This window comes from Bombina bombina, chromosome 1 (assembly GCF_027579735.1).
Source record: "Bombina bombina isolate aBomBom1 chromosome 1, aBomBom1.pri, whole genome shotgun sequence".
Classification (NCBI taxonomy): domain Eukaryota; kingdom Metazoa; phylum Chordata; class Amphibia; order Anura; family Bombinatoridae; genus Bombina; species Bombina bombina.
In genome coordinates, this window is record NC_069499.1 from 1,041,675,864 (window position 1) to 1,041,694,448 (window position 18,585).

Below are 18,585 nucleotides of genomic sequence, written 5' to 3' on the forward strand. Positions count from 1 at the left end.
AGGCTGCAAGTTAGAGGGTCAGAAAAGGTCTCTGGTGCTGGAACACCCAGCCTAGTTTTTATTGAGGTTACATGCAAACAGGACACTCTCAGGGGGAGGCATAAAATCACCAATCACACATTTGGTACATTTAGATAGAGAGACAACGCCCTTGGACAGGCCACAATAGAATTACATTACTTCAGCAGATAACAAGTTACACACAAGAAAACAATGCAGTCCATCTTATCAACTAGCAGTCTGACTCTGGAGGTGATTAGACAATGGGAATGTTTATCACTAAACTTAATTAGAGCTGATGCCAGCACTTGTATTTAGAAAATAGCTTCTTGAACCTGAACAAAGTTAACTCTTTCAGTTCTGACCGAAGGGTCTGTCTGTGTGGTACTTGGTTCAGTAAGCCCTATTTACTGAACCAAGTGGGAGAAAGCCAGGGACAAGTTATTTTACAGGTCTGGGGACATAGTCTTAAAGGGGCATTGTTCACCAAAGTCACAATATGTCCCCAGAAGGTTCTTAAAGGGCCATAAACACCCAATAAAAGTTAATATGTTTTCAGGGGCACAATCTTCCAGGGGCCATAGTCGTGAGGAAGGAGACTGGCAAATAGGCTTCTCCACAATCCAGGGAAGCAGGGCAATTTTCCATTTAAAGGGCCAGTTACAAATAGCAGTTTGTAACAAGTTATAAATGAGTCTTTTTGTGTAGAAGACCACATGTTTGCCACTCTCTCAATGCCCATTTGCATGTGAGTCAGGCAGTCCCGTCAGTAGTCCAGTCATAGAGGTGATAGGGGAGGGATGGGGCGCTATATGTTTATAGTGCCTAAGGTGTTCCCAGATGGCCAGGCATTCATTAATTATAATATCTATTGCTAGGGTCCGCCTGCAATGTGGAGGGGTCCATATAAGGTCTTCCAGCAGTACATGATGGGGGAGCGAAGCTTGTTCCAAAGATCTCCACTTACTGTTGGAGTCCTTGACGCCCCATTGTGAAATGTGCGTAAGCATCGCCGCCTCAAAATATCTAGTTATGGACGGGGAGGCTACCCCCCATGCTCTCTTGGGTATTGAAGGGTCTTTGTGTGCTATTCTAGGAGGCTTGCCCTGCCATATATATCTAGTGGTTTCACTTTGGAATTGGAGTATGATGTGTTTGGGTACCCAGATAGGGAGACACCTGAATAGATAAATTTAGGACCAGTTAGGGGAGAGCGTTAGCTGGGGCCTGAGCGTTTGCAGATTATTCCATCTCTCTAAGCTTCCATCTGTCTAAGTGACCATCTTTAAGTGACAGCACTGAGAATTAGACAAGATTTGAAGAAGATTTGAGGCAAGCAAAATATTTTTGATTCCAAAAAAGACTTTTGCTCTTAACATTCTGCTATGTTTTCAGAAATGCTTTTTATTTTAACAGTCTCATGTCTATTCCACAAGCAGGCTCAGATGCTCATACCTTACCCTTCTCCACATGAAGTTTATATAGGCCCCTCTCTCCTTTCCTCTCCATACCTTAGCTCTCACGAACTACTCTCTATTTTACAATCTATGTCCCTAAACTGCACCACCTCACAGAAATGTCCCCACTGCTATAAATCTCATTCTCACCTACTCTTACTTTCCATCTTGATACTATTAGCATCAGGTGACATCTCTCCAAACCCTGGGCCCACCCTCATTCCCACCACTACCCAATCTCGCACTCCATATAGAAACTTTAATAAAAGCAACACACACAACCTCATTTCCATCCAATGCATCCCACACGCATACACTCCTTTCACCTGCGCACTATGGAACTCTCACTCTGTCTGCAACAAACTTACAGCAATTCATGACCTGTTTATATCAAATGCTTTCACCATTTTAGCAATTACAGAAACCTGGCTATCTCCTTCTGACACTGTTTCCATTGCTGCTCTCACACACGGTGGTCTTCACTTTAGCCATACCCCTAGGCAAGGTGAGAAACGTGGCGGCGGTGTTGGCATCCTGCTCTCCCCCTCCTGCACTTATCAATACCTACCTCCAATCCCATCTCTTTCCTTCTCCTCCTTTGAAGTCCACTGTATTCGTCTGTTCTCCCCCCTATCCCTAAAAGTGGCAGTCGTCTATCGCCCTCCTGGACCAACCTCACAATTCTTTGACAACTTCGCTTCCTGGCTTCCTCACTTTCTCTCTTCAAATATACCAACCCTAATTCTTGGGGACCTCAACATTCCCATTGACAACCCATCTGCCCCTGCTGCCTCTAAACTTCTTTCACTCACATCCTCCTTCGGTCTCTCACAATCCACCCCATTCCCGACTCACCGTGATGGACACTCCATCGACCTGGTATTTTCCTACCTCTGCTCTATATCTGACACCACCTGTCGTCCTTTTCCCATTTCAGACCATCACTTGGTCACCTATAATATTAATGCAACAGCTATACCCACTTCTCCATCCCGCCCCCGCACCTGTAGAAATACACATGCTGTGGATCCGCTCCAATTTTCAAAAATTATTCAAAATCTCCTCCCTCACACCTCCACTATAACCTGCCCTAATCTCGCTACAGCCCACTATAACAAAACTCTCTCCTCTGCGTTAGACACACTTGCCCCTCCCCAGCTGCGCAAAACACCACCCCGTCAGTTACAGCCCTGGCATGCTCAGCAAACACGCTATTTGCAAAAATGCTCCCGTACTGCTGAGCGTGTCTGGAGGAAAACTCACTCTGAACCTGATTTCATACACTATAAGTTTATTCTTTGTTCATACACTTCCGCCCTTCACTTAGCCAAACAAACTTACTTCTCTTCTCTCATATCTACTCTTTCCTCAAACCCTAAACGACTCTTCTCCACCTTTAACTCTCTCCTCTACCCACCTGTCTTTAGTGCTCAAGACCTGGCTGACTACTTTTTAAACAAAACACATACTATCCGAAGCAACATCCCAACACCAACCTGCAATACTCCAACAACAGGCCCAATTACTCCCTCTGCCACCCTCTGTAACTTCCATCCAACCACTGAGAATGAAGTTTCTTCCTTACTATCTTCCTCACGCCTCACTACCTGCCCACTCGACCCTATCCCTTCCCATCTAATTCCCTCCCTATCTTCCACCCTCACTCCTGCTCTTACCCACATCTTCAACCTATCTCTCTCTACCGGCTCATTCCCATCTTCTTTCAAACATGCAAAAGTCACTCCCATTCTCAAAAAACCCTCCCTCAACCCTAATTCTCCTGAAAGCTACCGCCCCATATCACTGCTTCCACTAACATCAAAACTCCTTGAAAAATTAGTTTACAATCGCCTAACCCACTTCCTGTCCGCCAACTCCTTGCTTGACCCACTGCAATCAGGATTCCGCCCAAAACACTCAACTGAGACTGCCCTTACCAAGGTCACAAACGATCTTCTCTTTGCTAAAAATATTGGCCACTACTCTATACTCATCTTACTTGACCTCTCAGCTGCCTTCGACACAGTTGACCACCCCCTCCTCCTACAGACCCTTAGCTCTTTTGGCCTCTGTGACACTGCTCTTTCCTGGATTCACTCCTATCTTTCTCACAGGTCTTTTTCTGTGTCACTTGCCGGCGACTCCTCCTCTCCTATGCCTCTGTCTGTTGGAGTACCTCAAGGATCTGTTCTGGGTCCTCTACTCTTCTCCATCTATACTTCTTCGCTAGGTAAACTTATCAATAGTTATGGTTTCAAATATCACCTCTATGCTGATGACACCCAGATCTACCTTTCCACCCCTGCTCTCTCTCCCTCTGTCCTCTCTCATGTCAGCAACTGCTTATCTGGTATTTCTTCCTGGATGGCCTCTCACCACCTAAAGATTAACATGTCCAAGACTGAGCTCCTTCTTATCCCCCCCTCAAGCTCTACGCCGACTTCTGACTTCTCTATCCCTGTTGACGGCATCACCATTTCCCCATCACCCCAAGTCCGCTGCCTCGGAGTCACACTTGACTCAAACTTATCCTTCATCCCCCATATCCAATTGCCCCCACTTACCTAACATTTCCCTCATCTAACTCTGTATTAACATCCTTCTCAATCTTGCAGTACTCACCTCCTGTTTCCCAACCTCCTACCCTTCTAGATTGTAAGTTCCCACGGGAATAGGGCCCTCAATCCCTCCTGTATGTGTTTGTAAATTTTGTCCTGTATCTTACAAGTCTTGTATTTTATTTAAATGAATTGTATCCATGGACAGCGCTGCGGAATATGTTGGCGCTTAATAAATAAAGTATAATAATAATAATAAAATAGATAGGTTAACTTTAGGAGGATGCTCATCTTAATTGCAGCTACTCTCCCTAGCCAAGAGATCGATTTGTAATTCCAATTATGTTTTAGGGATCTAAGTTCTGAAAGGAGGGGTTGGTAATTAGTTTTCCCAACAGTTGGAATATCATGTGATAGCTTAACCCCTAACTGTGTGAAATGAGAGGACTTTATGACGAACTTATATGTATCTTGAATATATGTGGCCACTTCAATGGGGAAACCCCTCAGAAAGACCTCCGTTTTATGTGCGTTAAGCTTAAAATATGACATTCTACCGAACCTCTCTAGGATCTCTAGGAGTCTGGGTATGGTTCGTAGCGGGTTAGAGGATAATATCATGGTGTCGTCAGCAAAAAGTGCCACCTTATGGGTCGTTCCATGAATAGTTACTCCCTCGAGTACCTTATCATTTCTAATTTGGGCTGCCAGGGGTTCTAATGCCAGTGCAAACAGTAGTGGGGAGAGGGGACACCCCTGCCATGTCCCGTTAGTGATTGAAAAGGGGGTAGAGTTAAATCCCACTCCCCTAATCAAGGTTGAGGGGTGAGAGTATAGACCTCTAATGGCCAAAATAGTTTTTTCCTGGAATTGAAAATTACTCAAGACCTGCCACAGATACTCCTATCGGACACTATCGGACCCGATCGAATGCTTTCTCTGCGTCGAGGGAGAATACTGCTATGGGTCTGTTCAGTCTATTAGAATCTGTAAGTATGTTTAACAGTCGCCTAGTATTATCCGGTCCCTCTCTTCCTGGAATGAAGCCCACTTGATCGGGATTTATAAGATCTGGCAATAGAATAGATATTCGATTCGCAAGTAGTTTGGAATAGATCTTAATATTCGAGTTAATCAGAGAGATAGGTCTATAGTTTATACAGAGCGTGGGGTCTTTATCTGGCTTGGGAATGGTAATTATAGTCACTTCGAGAAACTCCTTACTAAAGGAACCTTCCGAATTTGCTAAATTGAAGAAGTTGAGTGGAAGCGACAATTCCCGAAAATATGTTTTATAAAAGATTGCTGTATACCCATTGGGCCCAATAGCTTTAAGGGGCTTTAGTTTTTTTGAAAAACGCGTTTTTTATCTTGGAGTGAGAATGGGTGATTAAGGGAGATGCCAGCCTTTGTTGGTCCGGTTCAATCAGGATACCCCAATTTGCCAAGAGGGTGAGGGGGAAAAAAACGTGTGTTTTGTTATCTTTTGTGATAATGAGCTTGGTAGGGAACCCCCATCTTTATTTAATGTTGGCTTTCCTTAGTTGCAGCGTCAAGGGGGTGTATAGTCTCCTCTGTTGTAGAGTATGAGCTGATAAGTCCGGCAGAAGTTGGATGTCCTTAAAAGGGTCTGGTAGTGTAGGTTTATTGAATGCAGCTTCCATCAGACGGTCCTTGAATGTGAAATGATGGAAGCACACCACCACATCCCTTGGTTTGTCTGAGGCCATCGATCTTGGTTTTAGGGCTCTGTGTGTCCTCTCCATAGTATGTAGATTGCCTTCAAGTGGGCCCAACAATTCTGAAAACAGTGATTTTAGGAAGTGTTGCAACTCGCCAGTTGAAACGCTTTCCGGGACTCCTCTGAAGCGGACATTATTCATTCTGGCTCTGTCCTCCACATATGCTAATTTCAGTTCTAGTTGAGTTATTTGCTCAGCTAGATGCTCAGCATAGGAAAGCAGGTTGGAGTGGTCAGTGGCCAGATCATCGTGCTGCCGTTCCAGGGTATCCACACTATCTCCAATTTCTGCTATGTCCTTCCGCAACTCTGCTGAGCTACGTTGAATTTCCGCAGTAATTGATTTGGTTTGAGCTGCAAGCATTTTTTTCATGGTGTTTTCAGTGATATAATGTTGCAGATGGGCTGTGGATTGTGTGCTTGAGTGAGATCCTTCATCTTGAGAGTCCTGATTGCTACTCATTCTCACACCCTGGGCGGGGTCTGTGGACCGCTAAGAGAAGTGGTCTAAGACTGTTTTCTTAACCCCTGAACGGGTTTGGGGGCGCCTCCTAGCAGAGTGTGGCATTTTGGACCGGGGCATAAGAAGTGCAGCAACACAAATACTTTATCACAATCCTGTAAGGAATAGAAGTTATATAGATCTAAGCCTGTCTATCTTCGAGCATATGTAAAACACAGACATACAGTATGAGAGTGAGAGCGGGGCTGAAAACCACTTATGTATATAACTTAGGCCATCTTACTTGTGATGCCTCCCAGTGTAAAGATAAGTTTACTAAGTGCCTTATGCACGGCGGACTCCACCGACCCCCACGCACCTCGGGAAAGAGGGGATACGACCGTGAGGAAGGGGAAAATGAAAGGGGAAGTGACCAACCCGGACAAGCTGGGTCGTTAAGGGGGAGGCGCGGGGGGGCCAGCAGCAATCAATCTCCACTGATGAGACTCACAGTTCACCCTTAAAAATCTTAGTATAGCTGAAATATGCAGCAGAGCAATACAATTTACACAGAGCCAAAAATGTATAACAGTTATATCACGTTGCACTTCAGGTGCACACCCTGAGACAGTAAAGCTGATGTAATGGCTATGATATGAGGGCTATATGCACTGAGTCTATGTGTATGTGTACACATCCCAAATCTAGTGGGCTTATGATACTAGATAATATATCTGGGTTTTTTAATTAGGGAGTATACACCCTCACGGGGTGAAAACACAGTGGCCAGCTGTGAGGGCAGATATTATGTGGTGATGTAGGCCCTACACACTGAGTGAGGGAAATGTAGTCAGTTATTACTGTGGGCCTGAACTTTGCCTATAGTGTGGTGTTTGGTAGGTGGCTTAGGAGTGTAGGGCAGTGGTATATGGTGGGCTGGGGATGTGTGGGCAACACAGCCTAAATGCTTACGAGATGAACAAGAACACATTAAATACACTCCACTCTGTATGTGAATACCAGAGGTACATGTGCTGACGCAGCAGCCAAAATGCAATACAATGAATGGATAATATGATGTCCCACAGTGTTGCCCTATCCAACGTCACCTTAAATTCACTCAAAACCTGTGTACTAATAGGATTAGGGCACAATGTTATCTCCACATTGATCCTTGTAGCTTCTCTTAGCTCTCCGGGGGCGCTGTGTGCAGGGCCACAATTTAAAGGGCTCAGTCCCTGTATAGGCCCCAGTATGAGCTGTACAGGGGGCTTGGAGACTGGGGTAAGGAGTAATACTTTTCCACTCACAGGTAGTCCATAGTGGTCCTTCCCCCACTCAAGACAAATGCCATGTGGCTTAGTGGTACCTAGAAAAGGACTAGGACCTAGTAGGCGCTATATGGCGCTTGATGTGTAGTTCAGGAAATGAAACTACTATACAGATGTAGCTAACGGTATATCTCCTCTCTGGAGAAATGTAATAGGGGATCAGGTACAAGTAATGCTAGGTACTCCGAGTTACTAGGAGCAGTGCAGTACAAGTAACTATGAATCTGGGGCCCCAGAATCAGCCATGCAGGGTGTCTGTACTCTTGTCAGGGACTGCTGAGCCTTGAAATATGTGAGAGTTGATATGTAAGGGGTGCTATGTGTAAATGTGAGGCCGTTATCTTACCCCTCCATTCCACGTGGACAGCAGTTTCCACTATAGAGATGGTCAGGAGGCTCCTCAGATGAGAAGAACTAGTTTGAAGCAGCCCCAATAGTGGGTGTTATAGGGACAATGAGATCGGTCTCACTCTGAGGGGATTATTAGACTTCTCAGTACCGGTACCCCAGTCACTATGTAGAAGGGTGTGGGCCTAAAATGGTGGCCGTTCGCGCCACTTCTGGTGCACTTCAAAGTTCAGGGAAAGTTTTTTATTTTCCTCGGGAGATCTCTCTGCGACCCAGATTTCACCCCTCTTCCTTCTATGTTGCCGCAAGTCTTTCCCCCAACACTCCACACGCCCGCCTGAATTCCTATCGGCTGCATTGTCTAACAGCCTCTGATGCGTGGGTAGTGCAATGCCTCTCAGTACTCTTAATCAGCTCTTGAACCGCCAGCAACACCACTGGTTGCTTGGTTAGTCGCTCCGGGGCGGAGCCCTGACCCTCCAGAGCGAGAGTCCTGATGGTAGGCGGGCTTGGAGCAGTGGCGGTAGGACCAGGTCCCTGAGACCGCGTAGCATGACCTCGGCTTGGTGTCGGCCAGGTCACGGGAGGAGGCTCACCACGGTCTAGCACCCAGTCTGGCACATGAGTCTCAGGGTATTTTTGCAGCCTCGACCCTCCGGAAAGCGGAATTCCCTGCAGTAGCAGTCGCTCTTAAGGGAGCTCCTTGAGATAGGTGGTATAAACTCAGTCTGTAAACTCAGCCAATATGTTCCCGGGTGCTTAACCCTTCTAACAGCAGACCTTACACAGCCAAATTTTAATTTTACAAGCCTAAAAACAGTTAAATTAGTATTTCCAAATTGGAGCTACTCAGAAACACTTCTGCTCTGTATGGCAGTTAGCTCCGCCCCGTCATGTTTTTTATTCTTCTGGCACCTTTTCACCCTGGTATTTCTTTTACTGTTCCTTGTTCCTCGGCAGAATGACTGGGGGATAAAGGAAGTGGGAGGAGTATTTAAGCCTTTCGCTTTGAAGATAGAAGATGATGTATTTGCCTCCTCCTGGTGGCCAGGTTCTTAATTCCCAAAACTAATGAATGCAGCTGTGGACTCTTTCCATCTCTTATATATTATTTAATGTAAATACATTAAGTTATTTAATGTAAAAACAGTAAATAAAATGTTTGAAATGTAACTGGACCTTGTAGAATATAGTCCAAGACATACTGTATGACACAGACAAACTTGGCCAATAAGTATTATCCTCAAAGGAATGTTGGCTGCGCGCGCAGCCAAAAGAATCCAAGATCGAATGCAAGGTACCCCATATTTATTGTGGAACCTTGCATTCCTATTGTCTGAAATTTTGAAATCAGCCAATAGGATGAGAGCTACTGAAATCTTATTGGCTGATTTGAACAGCCAATAGGATTTCAGTAGCTCTAATCCTATTGGCTGATTTCAAAATGTCAGCTAATAGGATTGCAAGGGTACCCCAAATTGATTGCAGTACCTTGCAATCAATCTTCAGTGTACGATGGACATCGGATGAATAGGTGCCTCCATGCCACCGAGGAATGTCGCCGCCGCTGAGGATACACGCATCGGGAAAGACAGCTCCCCACCTCCGCTCTGTGCCCCCTTCATTCCAGATGAAAATAGAAGATGATAACTTTGCATCCTCCTGGTGGCCAGGTTCTTAATTCCCAAAAGTAATGAATGCAGCTGTGGACTCTTTCCATCTGAAGAAAAGAAAATTATCAGGTAAGCATAATTTAAGTTATTTAATGTAAAAACAGTAAATAAAATGTTTGGAATGTAACTGGACCTTGTAGAATATAGTCCAAGACATACTGTATGACACAGACAAACTTTGCCAATAAGTATTAAAGGGAAAAACCCTCCTTGTGTAATAATTATAAAATCATGCCTGGCATCTATACTATGATCACGTTTGTAACGCGTCCATCTGTGTCACCAGTTGTGCGTGCATCCTCAAAGGAATCCACCTGGAAGCAGCGTATGCAAACCCGAAGCCTTAAAAAAAAAAAAAAATAAATAAATAAATAAAACACGTAACTGCAAAAGTATAACAAAAAAACAACTAACCTCCCACACAAAGTAATAACAAACAACGAAACCGACAACCACCACATCGCAAAACAATAAAGTAATTAACCCCTAATCCGCAAATAACATAATTAAAATATTAACCCCTAAACCGCCAACCCCCACATTGCAATGAACCAAATTAATCTATTAACCCCTAAACCGCGAAAAACCCATATCACCTATTTAACCTATTAACCCCTAAACCGACAAACCCCCACATCGCAATAAACCTAATTAACCTATTAACCCCTAAACTGACAAACCCTCACATCGCAATAAAGCTAATTAACCTATTAACCCCTAAACTGACAAACCCCCACATCGCAATAAACCTAATTAATATATTAACCACTATATAGCCGACACCCCCCCACAATGCAAATAACTAAATGAATTACTAAACTCCCTAACCTAACACCCCCTAAATTAACCCCAATTACTACTAAATTACAATTAAAATAAAAAATCCTAACATTAAATTACAAAAAATAAAAAACTCTAAAATTACAGAAAAAAAATAAACAAAATTATCAAAAATAAAAAAAAATTATACCTAATCCCTTTAAAAATAAAAAAGCCCCCCCAAATAAAAATACCCCCTAATCTAAATTACCAATAGCACTTAAAAGGGCCTTTTGTAGGGCATTGCCCTAAGTTAAACAGCTCTTTTACATTTAAAAATTACTAAATCCCCCCCAACAGTAAAAAAAAAAAACCCCCACCCACCAAAACCCCCCAAATAAATAAAAACTAACACTAAAAAAACCTAAACTACCCATTGCCCCTAAAGGGGCATTTGTATGGACATTGCCCTTAAAAGGGCTATCAGCTCTTTTCCAGCCCATTAAATCCCCAATCTTAAAAAAAAAAAAAAAAAAATTCCTAACACTAAGCCCCAAATAGGTACTCACCGTTCCTGAAGTCCAGCAGAGAAGGTCTTCTTCCAGGCGGCTCCATCATCTGTGTTGATCCTCTGCGGCGTGGAGGCTCCTCTTCATGTGACCGTCTGTCGCACACTGAAGATTGAATGCAAGGTACCCCATATTTATTGCGGTACCTTGCATTCCTATTGGCTGATATTTTGAAATCAGCCAATAGGATGAGAGCTACTGAAATCTTATTTGCTGATTTGAACAGCCAATAGGATTTCAGTAGCTCTAATCCTATTGACTGATTTCAAAATTTCAGCCAATAGGATTGCAAGGTACCCCAAATTGATTGCAGTACCTTGCATTCAATCTTCAGTGTACGATGGACATCGGATGAAGAGGTGCCTCCATGCCGCCGAGGAATGTCGCCGCCACTGAGGAGCGCCACTGTTAAGGACCGCTGCTGAGGATACACGCATCGGGAAAGACAGCTCCGCACCTCCGCTCTGTGCCCCCTGTGTTCCAGATGAAGATAGAAGATGATGGAGCCGTCGGGAAGAAGACCTCCGCCGGACTGCAGGAATGGTGAGTACCTATTTGGGGCTTAGTCTTAGCCTCTTTTATTTTAATTTTTAGGGTGTTTTTTTTTTAGATTAGGGTTTTTTTTGGTTTTGAAAAAGAGCTGATTGCCCTTTTAAGGGCAGTAAAAGAGCTGAATGCCCATACAAATGCCTCTTTAGGGGCAATGGGTAGTTTAGTTTATTTAAGTGTTAGGTTTTTTATTTTGGGGGGGTTTGGTGGGTGGGGAATTTTTACTGTTAGTGGGGGACTTAGTATGTTATAGAGGTAAAAGAAATGTTTAACTTAGGGCAATGCCCTACAAAATGCCCTTTTAAGGGCTATTAGTAGTTTAGTATTAGATTAGGGGGTGTTTTTATTTTGGGGGGATTTTATATTTTTATAGGGGTATTAGTTTAGGTTTAAACTTTTCATTTTGGATAGCTTTCCTTATTTTTTTCTGTAATTTTACTTTTTTAATTTTTTGTAACTTTAGCTTGGGGGTTTGTACTTGTTAAACATATACTGCCCTCTGGGCAGGCTTATTGCCTAGTAATAAATAAAAAATATCTTACCCTTCAGTAATAAGACATTTGAAAAATGGGTGTTGCTCTCAAAAACAAAGGAGCAGTTGAGGAATTTCAAAAAAGAAAGGGAAATAGCCCAATTACTAACAGTAACTGCTGTACTAATTCAGTGCACAAAAACATAAAATACCCAGACTCCCCCTCACATTTCCAAACAGTTAAATTATATTTACTGTGTTTATAACAGAAGGTATAAGGTTGCATTGATATGTTGCTGCCAAGTGAATTTGCTGAATAGTAAATAGCAGCTTTTGCCACATAATACAGTTTCCATAATTACTAGACTAAGTATAAAAAGTATAAGTAATAAAGGTGGAATTAGTCTGTTACATGTGTATGTCCCCTGCCTATGATGTACCTCAGAGTGATGTACCGTCTACTTGCTTTAAGACTATATGAGTGCATGAAAATGTCTTCACTTACCTTAATATACACCCATTCTATTGTGCTTACCAGCTGCATAAATAATTTCCAGTAGAGAGCCCATCCAGTGCTGTAATCGTAACAACGTACGACCCAACAGGAGGGAGCTAAGGGACCAGTTCCTACAACACCTGTGGCAGACTTGTAATTATCTCCTCATTGGGTCTAATTGTGTGACTACCCCTCCGTCCCAAGTAGCAGCTTTCTGAGGGGGAAACTGGCTTCAAATCGGTCTGAGGACCCCTCTCAATGAAGAATCTTGAGCACCTCAATTCTTCAACTTCCTCCTGTTGTGTCAAATATAAGACTAGAGTACCAAAGACATAGGAGAGATTAAGTGCTTATTGAGCTTTGAAAGTCTTTGCCTCCTCCAAGGGTCAAGCGGTTAATCACAAGAGTAATGGCTTCTGGACTCTCACCACCTTATGAAAGAAATATAATTGATAGGTTTGCTTTATATAAACGTACTCTAGCATTATTTTTGAGGTACTCTAGTGGTCTTTTCTTCCTCTTTTTTTTTTTTTTTTTTTAAGACAACCATTTGCTTAGAGTGACTCAAGATAGCCTATGCATGAAGTAGTTTATGTGCAATCTAAAATCAGTCGACCATGTCCTTCTCAAAATATCTTGTATCTTCTATTATTATTCTAATATTTCCAGTTAGACCTTTATGGGTCTCTCTCACATTTTGTTTTACTTGCTTTATTTTCTTCTGAATCACCCCTATCTGTCTATCTATCATATATTGGAGACAAAAAAAGAGAGAGCCTCATAGTGTATATCAAACAGGTAAATATGTAAACGTGTAGATGATGTAAGGCTCACCAGATATCATTGCACCGTGCTTAAGAGCAGGCTAGCACTTTCAGTGGCTAGTACACTGATAAATGATAAACGGTCCCAGGTGGTGATCTAGGGGAAACGTCAGAAGTCTCCAACTGGTTTTCGAGCAGGCAAAACAGTTAATCATCACGGATTTGTGATAACCAATACTGAACAAGGTCAGCTTATAAAACAACTTCCAAAAGGTATAATAAAAACAATGCTTTATTCTCTTTGCAACGTGTTTCTCGACCAGAAGAACAGTAGTTTCATCAGGCAATATAAAAGACGGATCAGTGTACTAGCCGCTGAAAGTGCTAGCCTGCTCTTAAGCACCGTTTACAGCATGGTGCAACGATAGTGAGTGAGCCTTACATCATCTGCACGTTTACATATTTACCTGTATGATGTACACTATGAGACGCCCTCTTTTTTTTGTCTCCAGTTTCAAAGATTGCCCCACACACCGGGTTCTAAAGCAGAGCAGCCTCCTTCTCTTTATTCCACTTTGAGAGGAACACAAACGTCTGTGTCATCCGATGGCGATTACGAACTCTAATAGATACAGCGACTGGCACAAAAGGTTTTTCTGACTGCAATTTCAGCACACTATTGACTTTCACCGTTTTAATTCTTTTACACATTTTTCATATTCTAGCATTAGGATACCCTTTTCAGGTTTCAGTTTGTTTCTTATTTATCATATATGTTAAACCTACCTCTGTGTTTATGAACCCTAGCCTGCTGTGACAGAAATATGTCTGTATTTCCTATAAGGTACCATTTTGTCTTAATGTCTGTAGTTTTGATTAGTATTTATTTTTCTCACATATTTATCTAATACAGTAAAAGGAATAAGATGACACTAAATAAGACAGAACAGAGAAATTATATTTATGGGTTGTAGCAATACATTTTGCTGATATAATAATAAAAAATGACAATTGGAGAAAAAAATCAGAAAGCAAATAGGTTTATTCGTTTTTAGGATATTAAAGTCTTAAAAGAATTGTTTTTGAAAGTGACTCAGAATGGTGAAATGTGACAAATGTCTCTAATTTTTGTTGCACTTTTTAATTCTGTTTACCATTACATTTTTAATTCCTTTTTTATTTTATACAAATGTTTAAATTACAATTTTTTGGGGACCTCTAATGTAATTTATGCATCTCCTTTACTTAGCTTCAAAGTAAAAACTGGCTTTAGAAAATTCACCAGGGAATTTCTTAGTGAATCTTGCAAGCCCAGAGACCTTTAGATAACTGGGCCCTTTGTAACTTTTACTTCAAATGATCAAATCTATCCCCTCCATATAAATTATGCGATTGTAGACCAAAGTATATCAATATTAGCCTTATGTAACAATGCTGCAACTGACTTATAAATCAAAGTATATGAAAGATTTATTTATTTATTTTTTTACAGAAAATTAAAATTGCTGCCTTACGAATGTATACCTGTTGTGTGGAAAGAATAGATTTTGATGAGTTCTTTGAAAGTAAGTACATTTTTAATAACCTGTTATTGACCTGTTGTGCTTTACTCTTTGCCAGTGCACTCACTGTGTTCTTGCACATTATGTTATCTAGACCAAAAATATTGGTCTAGATAACATACAGTTATCTAGACAGCCATTACAGTGACACTGTGACAACTTAAATTAATGACTCGGAAGCCAGAGAGGCCTTTAACATATTGGCATCTTAAACGATTGTACAAATACAGATTATTTCTCCGCCCCATTTTTGAGTGACGTCATCACAGATCCACACAGATTAAACTTTGTGTTAGTTTGAACACTCACTCGCATACCACAGTTAGAAGGCTACTATTGGTTACTCAGAACTGACTACATTAAACTAGTGCACATGTTCCCAGTAATCATGGAGACCCTTAATGCATTGTCATGTCAGTATATGCCCGGATTATAATACAATATATTTAATAATTATCCTCTAAAATAAACCCCCAACAAAAATGCATATACAAAACAATAAAATTAATGTAAATTCCTAAGTTCTTTATATTAGTTAAAATGTATAGACACATTGAATTATATTTATAGAGAACCAGATATGAATCAAAACTATACAAGTTTAAACTATTATAATATGCTATGCAAAGATCATAAAAGTTACCTTTATTCACAATAATCTCCCAAATCAGAGTTGCATTTAAATATCACAATGAAATACCAGAATCGTCTGTTATTAACCAATAACTCTAGTTCAATGCTCAATATGGATTACCCACTTACTATGCTTAATTAATAACTACCAGGGATATAATCACAATAATCAGTTTATGTACAGTTCTGAAAGAGTTCACTATAATAACTGACATATATCTGGAGTATAAAACCCTGTCTAATAAATCAATTATTTAGCAATAATGCCTAGTTAAGATTACACAGGACTATGAAACATAAGCTTAAAATACTAAGTGGCCTTTTAAATCTGTTAACTGCAGTTTGATTGAAGCAATAATGAATGTATTTGCTTTAAAATATCAAATCATAGAGTTCATACATTACCAACATGAGCCAATTTAATGTTGTGTCCCAACGCCAAGTTATCAGTCCAGAGTTCAGCAAAAGTCAGCCAGCTTTTCTTTTTTTTCCTCTTGCATTCAGTTATATATCTTAATCATTGGTGAAACGATATGATAGGCCCTTCGGAAGCTTGTCTCGGATTGGCTACTGGGGAATGTCAGTCAAATGTCTTTTGATTGTAATTCTGGATTTAGGCCATCGGGGGCAGCAGACAAGACAAACAGTTTCATTTTTAACACTGCTATACAGTAAATACAGTTCTTTAAAATGTTTATTTAATATACTATATTTTCTTGATATTAATAAACTCATCTTGTCAAAATATATATCCCATTTGATATAATTTAATATGTATCTATAGACACTACTCATGAGTATTATAGTCATATCACAAAGTAATTCCTATACATTTAGCAACTTATTGTATGTATATCTCTTCACATTGGGAATTCTCTGTTTAATCCGATACCTGCAATAAAAGAAACAGGGTTTTTATTCTGAGATCTTTGGAGCACATTTTAATTTACTAATATATTAATTTTAGATTTAAGGGTATCTTATGCATTAGATACATCTCCCAGGTTCATACACATATGCCATTCGAGTATTTTAAATAGATTTGAAAATTATAGACAAATAATTTATCTGACTTTTTAAGTATACATTTTGCTTTTTAAAATCTAAGTTCTCACCACGTCTGGAAAGTGGGATATTCTGTGTATTCAGTCAGCAGGAGATATTTAATGTTTGCATATAATTAGGCTTCAAAAGAGTTTAGTGAGCCATTGTGTTAAATTATCACATATGTCTGTTAGCTCATATTTTGCTCTAGAGGTAATGTCTAGAATTTGTGGATTCTACACAGAGGGGCACTTAATATCTTGCATACAATTAGGCCATGTCTGTTTATTTACATGGTCTGATCTAAGATTTGCAATTTACAACCATATAGATGACTATCTTTTTGAAGTAATTTGCCTTTCTTTGAAATGACTAATGACCAAATGTTTCAGAGCAAGAGGAAAGGGTCAGTGACAATCTGATGAAATCTTTGAAAGCAATCCTTTGTTCCTAGATGTGGAATACACCCCTATATTGGATATAAAAAGTCTACACACCCCTGTTAAAATGTCAGGTTTCTGTGATGTAAAAAAATGAGACAAAGATAAATAATTTCAGAAATGTTTCCACCTTTAATGTGACCTATAAACTGTAAAACTCAATTGAAAAACAAACTGAAATCTTTTAGGTGGAGGGAAGAAAAAAACCCCTAAAATAATGTGTTTGCATAAGTGTGCACAATACTATATATAGTTTCTCCTGTTAAGTGTAGTCAGTCCACGGGTCATCCATTACTTATGGGATATTAACTCCTCCCTAACAGGAAGTGCAAGAGGATCACCCAAGCAGAGCTGCTATATAGCTCCTCCCCTCTACGTCACACCCAGTCATTCTCTTGCACCTAACTAATAGATAGGATGTGTGAGAGGAGTGTGGTTATTAAATTTAGTTTTTTATTACTTCAATCAAAATTTTGTTGTTTTAAACAGCACCGGAGTGTGTTGTTTCTTCTCAGGCAGTATTAGAAGAAGAATCTACCTGAGTTTGTGTATGATCTTAGCGGACTTAACTAAGATCCATTTGCTGTTCTCGGCCATTCTGAGGAGCGAGGTAACTTCAGAACAGGGGACAGCGGGCAGGGTTCACCTGCAAAGAGGTATGTTGCAGTATATTATTTTCTAAGGAATGGAATTGACTGAGAAAAACTGCTAATACCAATATAATGTAAGTACAGCCTTAAATGCAGTAGTAGCAACTGGTATCAGGCTGTTATGTATGTATGTTGGCACTAAAGTATTTCTGGGGAATGGCACTTCACTAAGAAAATACGGTATACATATAACTTATAGCCTTTCTGCAGTGATAGCGACTAGCAACAGGCTTTTATTATTATTTCATATATTTAAAACGTTTACTGGCAGGTTAATCGTTTTTTTCTCTGAGGTACTTGGTGAAAATTTATGGGCATTATTTTCCACTTGGCTGTCGTTTATTTTGAATAAAACCAGTTTACTGAGCTTCCCCACTGCTGTATTATGAGTGGGAGGGGCCTATTTTGGCGCTTTTACTACGCATTAAAAATTCAGTCACAGTCTTCCTTATTCGCCCTGCATGATCCAGGACGTCTCTACAGAGCTCAGGGGTCTCCAAAACTAGTTTGAGGGAGGTAATCACTCACAGCAGACCTGTGAGACTGTGCTTTGACTGTGATAAAAACGTATTTATTTGATTTGTCAATCGTTTTTTGGTATTAAGGGGTTAATAATCCATTTGCTGATGGGTGCTATCCTTTGCTAAATTAATGCATTTCATATGAAAAATTGATTGCTATAACTAAACCGGTTCATTGTTATATCAAAGTGACAGTTTTTTTGTGTGCTTCTTAAAGGCACACAGTAACGTTTTTAATATTGCTTGTAAATTCATTTGAAAAGTATTTTCCAAGCTTGCTAGTCTAATTGCTAGTTTGTTTAAACATGTCTGACACAGAGGAATCTCTTTGTGCAATATGTTCAAAGGCCAAGGTGGAGCCCAATAGAAATTTATGTACTAATTGCATTGATGCTACTTTAAATAAAAGCCAATCTGTACATGTTAAGCAAAATTCACCAGACAACGAGGGGGAAGATATGCCGACTAACTTGCCTCACGTGTCAGTACCTGCATCTCCCGCTCAGGAGGTGCGTGATATTATAACGCCAAGTACATCAGGGCGGCCATTACAAATCACTTTACAAGACATGGCTA

At 40.6% G+C, this 18,585-nt stretch overlaps 1 protein-coding gene across 1 annotated transcript in view; it reads left to right on the forward strand.

Annotated features, from left to right (window-relative positions):
• Positions 1-18,585, forward strand: part of LOC128662804 (ubiquinol-cytochrome-c reductase complex assembly factor 1) — a 416,092-nt gene that overhangs the window by 124,742 nt on the left and 272,765 nt on the right. The window contains exon 5 of the mRNA XM_053716768.1: positions 14,652-14,724. Coding sequence (XP_053572743.1) covers positions 14,652-14,724 — 73 coding nt within the window. The remainder of the gene's footprint in view (positions 1-14,651; positions 14,725-18,585) is intronic.